Genomic DNA, 5,549 nt, shown 5'->3' with positions numbered 1-5,549 from the left:
AAATTGCTTAATAAACATTTATTTTGTTTATTTGTATTTTATTAGTATTTTCCTTAAATGTGTTAAATATATATGTTCTCATCATGTCCACTGAGCTGTTAGCCAGGGGGCGGTAATGCACCTTAGCATTGGTTGCCAACCAAGAAGAAGAAGAAGCTGTGAGCCAGGAGGGAGGGGGTGAGTGAGTCCTGAGTGATTCGCTTACGCTTACGATTCAGCACAGGAGGGAGGGGGTGAGCGAGTCCTGAGTGATTCGCTTACGCTTACGATTCAGCACAGGAGGGAGGGGGTGAGCGAGTCCTGAGTGATTCGCTTACGCTTACGATTCAGCACAGGAAGGGAGGGGGTGAGTAGCTCAAATGTGTTGTTAGCATGTTAGCAGAGCGATGCTACTGTGAACCGAGGAGCTATTTTCTTGATGTGAGCTTCTACTCAGGGTTTTTTCTTCCAGTTCAGAGCAGAAATGCTTTTGTTAGGAAACTGGCTGTTGCCCCCCCCCCCCACCCCACAATTTTAATTATAAGCTAGATATATTTCTACTAATGGAATTAGTTTGCTAACAGCAACAGGAATGAGTCAGTGAGTCAGTTGGGCTTGTCAATCATGATTCGCGAGTAAGTAAAGTGATTCTCGATTATTGAACGATTCGTTCACGAATCGCACATCACTAGAGAACTAGTGTGCGATACCACTGATTTCCTTTCCGATCCGATACCAAGTAAAATCCAGGGTGGTATCGACGATACTGATCCAATATCGATACTCTGTGCAAAAACTTAATGTTTCATTGTATTTCATAATACAGTATAGAATTGCATTATGTCATTGTAATAATAATATAATAATTTAGCTTCACAATGATTACAGGACATCAGACTACTTGTTCTTATTGCTTAATGATTCAGAATAATCATATAGAAATAAAAAACCTGAAGTTGTGCGCTATTTGAACATGTTGCCTGCCTGCAGCACTAAAGGACTCTGTGAGAGACGTCTGTCTTGCCCTAGCAGCACCTGTCCACCTCCTCCTCTTCAGTTCGCCTCAACATAAGCTCATCATATTCTGTGATATGATTTACTCTAAGGTTTTTGACGAGGTTAGTGGTGTTGCCTCAACACCTAACTGTCTTGCGACATGTATCGCAAACCGCATCTTGGCTGTTTGTGGAGGTAAAATATTAGGGGTGGGGGAAAAAATCGATACTGTGTAGTATCGTGATATTTTGTTTGCTAATAATGTATCGATACAGGACGGCAGAAATCGATATTCTGTTACAAAAAAGGTTTTGTGAAAACCTGAATAAAAAAAGGACAAATAATTGTCATCTACACAATAATGAATTTAGATGCTGTCTTTTATTTTATTTTTTTTAAAAAGAGCCAAAAGACGACAAATACACTGAAAAAAAGAACTGGCTCAAGGGAAAATATCAGTTGCTAACAGATCTAGACCACATGAAGATACTTTCAGGGAAGAAGAAATAAAAATGAAAAAATGTCTAGTGGTCAGTGGAGAAATCTTCAAAATCTGTGTTAGTTTTGATATCAGCTACTCTCCTCAAAGTTTTAAGACTGCTTCCTACACCTTTGCAACAATATTAATACTTAAGAAAAACTGTTTAATGGCAGAAATATAAACACACAGAACAAGAGGTTGGTCAAATACCTTTCATTTATTTCTTTATCTTTTTGCCACTTGGTTACAATCCTTTGTGTTTTACAGGAGTGAACATGCGCATTCAGAGCAGAAATTCAGAGTCTGCTCAAAGCTAACCAGAAAGAAAAAGGAAAGGCTTGTTTATGCGCTGGTATATGTTGCTTAAATAACATCGCTGAAGGTTTATGCCAAAGGATGGTCGCACACAAGCATCACTTCATGCCTTTGGACTTTTAAGAGCTCCAGATGGCTTCGCACTCTCTGTTCACCACCAGTTTGCCGTCATCGGTCAGTTGAAGACGGCATAGGTTGGCGACAGGTCCGCAAGAGTTTGTGCTCCACCTAGGTGTGTTAGATTTGTTGTACAGGACCAGGTTGCAGTCAGCCTGCATGATCAGACGGGCAGCATCTGATCCACAGGTGTTCGAAGCCCACAAAGGCTTCCAGCCATAGATGACAAAATTGCCATCACCCTGCAACCACAACAAAATCACACATTAGATAACTGTCAACACGCATGACTGGGAAACAAGGCTTTTATGAGCTTCTGAACTGAGAACATTTAAATTAGTCACCTGAAATATAGCTTTGTACTGCTTGTTGTTGGACACCAGGTAGTCTCCCCTGCGGAGTTCATCATTTTTGGACAAGAAGTTTCTGCTCATGATTCTAAAAGGAGAGAATATAGATGAGCTTGTATCCACAATATGCATTTAAAAGTATCAGGAATGTGTGAATCCATCAGTCAGTAGAGATGCGTAGAATACTTACAGTTTTGAATGTTTCACACCAGCCGGTCTGCAAGCAGAAGAGAAGGGAAGTGTTAAAATTGAAAGCAAATCACTCCATCTTTATATCATCTTGACTGGGGGTGGAGCAACAGTCACTGCCCTTTGCAGTAAAGGGATGGCATTTCCTAAGAAGTGCTTTTTGTTTTTTGTTTTTTTAATATCTGATGGTGTCTGGCATCTTTTCCAATCAGAATTGTGATCTGAATGCGCTGTGGTGCCAAACACATTTTGCATTTGCAAGAACAGAATCAGAATCAGAATATTTTAATAATCCCTGAAGGAAATTATGCAGCCTACAACCTCTGTAGGCTGCTGTTCATGTGAATCTTTTATCTGTTTATTTATTCATTTTTATTTGTGTTATTTGCGATATTAAATTGGATGAGGTGTAGTACGATGATGAAGGCAAGACAGTCAAGGAAAAATAAAGAGGCGGTGTGGTAGGATGTGGGATTTTGACTCGGCTGCAGGGGAGGAGTGGAGCAATGGGTTCAGGTGTGGTGTCAGGGGAGGCTGATCTTCGCAGCCGGTGAACATCTTCTAATCATGCCTTTCTTGTCTTAGTATCAGCTGGGGCCGTGGGGTAGCAAACCCAGTAGGAAGGTCCTGGGAGCCTTAGGGATGGCATAGGTCATGATTTCATCTGTTAACTTGGATATACTGTCCGAAAATAAGGTCAACTGTGTACACATCCAACAGATATGAGAGTGATTCATGTGACCACACTGTTTCCAACATTGTTGCTGGTGCCCCTGAAATTTCTTAGTAATTCCTTCAGAGTTGACATGAGCTCGGGAGTGACACATCAGGATTCTGGAGGTATGTAATGATATCGTCTGCGAAAAGAGCAATTACATGTTCAACTCTGGCTTTTCTCTTATTTCCTGGGTTAAAGGCTCTATAAACAAAGTGAAGAGCGAGCAGCTGAGCCCACAGCCCTGCCAGGTGCCTCTATTCAATTGAAAACTAGTGTATAGATGTCCATTAATCTTTAACCTGGCCACTGGATTTCTGTATAATGATTGTAAACATTTAGTAAATTTGTTGTTGAATCCTAGACGCTCCAATACCTTATACAGAAAGAGCCAGCTGACCCAGTCAAAGGCCTTTTCTGCGTCTAGACTTACTAACGCCATTCTCAGTTTCTGATTCTTCGCTTCTTCTATACAATAGAGCGTTCGTCTAATACTGTCATGTATTTGATGACCTATTATGAAGCCTGTCTGATCTTCGTGTATTAAATCCAGCAAATGGACTTCTAGTCTTTTAGAGATTATTGAGGTAAATAATTTAGAATCTGCATTCAAAATAGAAATGGGGCACTAAGATTCACAGTATTCTTTATTTTTACCCTCTTTACGTAGGACAGATATTACCAATTCGTGCCAGGATGGAGGTATTTCTGCATTATTGAGGGTCCAATTAAAGGATTTGAGTAAAGTGGGGGAAGGTTCCTCTTTAAATATTTTGTACCAATTGTCTGGAAATCCATCACTACCAGCAGGGCACATATTCACTTTTAAGTTACTGATTGCAGTATCTAATTCTTCTTTAGTTATGTATGCGCTTTAGGCTTCATTCTGTAATAATCCAAGAGAAGGAACGTCTAAAGAGGTTAAATATTGAATAATGAAATTTTCTGCTATTGGTGCCGGACACGAGTACAATGATTTGTATAATAATAGATACAGAGAAAAACCCAACAATCATATGACCCCCTATGAGCAAGCACTTTGGCAACAGTGGGAAGGAAAAACTCCCTTTTAACTAGGCTCAGGGAGGGGCGGCCATCTGCTGCGACCGGTTGGGGTGAGAGAAGGAAAATTGGATAAAGACATGCTGTGGAAGAGAGACAGAGGTTAATAACAGATATGATTCAATGCAGAGAGGTCTATTAACACATAGTGAGTGAGAAAGGTGACTGGAAAGGAAAAACTCAATGCATCATGGGAATCCCCGGCAGCCTACGTCTGTTGCAGCATAACTAAGGGAGGATTCAGGGTCACCTGGTCCAGCCCTAACTATATGCTTTAGCAAAAAGGAAAGTTTTAAGCCTAATCTTAAAAGTAGAGATAGTGTCTGTCTCCCAAATCCAAACTGGAAGCTGGTTACACAGAAGAGGGGCCTGAAAACTGAAGGCTCTCCCTCCCATTCTACTTTTAAATACTCTAGGAACAACAAGTAGGCCTGCAGTGCGAGAGCGAAGAGCTCTAATAGGGTGATATGGTACTACAAGGTCATTAAGATAAGATGGGGACTGATTATTTAAGACCTTGTATGTGAGGAGCAGGATTTTGAATTCAATTCTGGATATATATACATATTTGTTTAATATGTGCGTTGAAGGACATGTCTTGGTCAAAAATTACTCCAAGGTTCCTCACAGTGTTACTGGAGGCCAAGGTAATGCCATCCAGAGTAAGAATCTGGTTAGATACCATATTTCTAAGATTTTCAGGGCCGAATACAATAACCTCAGTTTTATCTGAATTGAGAAGCAGAAAGTTAGCGGCCATCCAGGTCTTTATGTCTTTAAGACATTCCTACAGTTTAACTAATTGGTGTGTGTTATCTGACTTCATAGATAGATAGAGCTGGGTGTCATCTGCATAGCAGTGAAAATGTATGCTATGTCTTCTGATGATACTGTCTAGGGGAAGCATGTGTAATGTAAACAGGATTGGTCCTGGGCACTGCTACCAATCCTGTGGAGCACCATAATTAACCTCAGTGTGTGAAGAGGACTCTCCATTTACATGCACAAATTGGAGTCTATTAGATAGATATGATACAAACCACTGCAGCACAGTACCTGTAATACCTACAGCATGTTCTAATCGCTCTAATACAATATTATGGTCAACAGTATCGAACGCAGCACTGAGGTCTAGCAGGACAAGCACAGAGATGAGTCCACTGTCAGAGGCCATAAGAAGATCATTTGTAACCTTCACTAAAGCTGTTTCTGTGCTGTGATGAACTCTGAAATGTGACTGAAACTCTTCAAATAAGCCATTCCTCTGCAGATGATCTGTTAGCTGTTTGACAACTACTCTTTCAAGGATTTTTGATATGAAAGGAAGGTTGGAGATTGGCCTATA

General features: G+C 40.5%; 1 protein-coding gene across 1 annotated transcript; it reads right to left on the bottom strand.

Moving 5' to 3' along the window:
- Positions 1–1,679: 1,679 nt before the first annotated feature.
- On the bottom strand, positions 1,680–2,580 carry LOC146511571 (B-type lectin plumieribetin-like). The gene is made up of 3 exons (XM_085173217.1): positions 2,429–2,580; positions 2,233–2,326; positions 1,680–2,130 (listed from the first exon to the last, which is right to left on the bottom strand). The coding sequence occupies exons 2-3, from the start codon at positions 2,320–2,322 to the stop codon at positions 1,891–1,893; spliced, it is 330 nt and encodes a 109-aa protein (XP_085029343.1). The 5' UTR covers positions 2,323–2,326; positions 2,429–2,580; the 3' UTR covers positions 1,680–1,890.
- Positions 2,581–5,549: the final 2,969 nt, after the last annotated feature.

Source organism: Neolamprologus multifasciatus, chromosome 9, assembly GCF_963576455.1.
Source record: "Neolamprologus multifasciatus chromosome 9, fNeoMul1.2, whole genome shotgun sequence".
In the NCBI taxonomy this organism is placed as follows: Eukaryota; Metazoa; Chordata; class Actinopteri; order Cichliformes; family Cichlidae; genus Neolamprologus; species Neolamprologus multifasciatus.
Note: the sequence above shows the minus strand (reverse complement) of the source record. Positions and strands in the feature narration are given on the sequence as shown.

Excerpts from the sequence above, each read along its gene's own strand:
- LOC146511571 (XM_085173217.1), bottom strand. The coding sequence starts at position 2,322 with ATGAGCAGAAACTTCTTGTCCAAAAATGATGAACTCCGCAGGGGAGAC. Across the intron at positions 2,131-2,232 it reads AGTACAAAGCTATATTTCAG|GGTGATGGCAATTTTGTCAT; the intron begins GTGACTAATTTA and ends TTGTGGTTGCAG.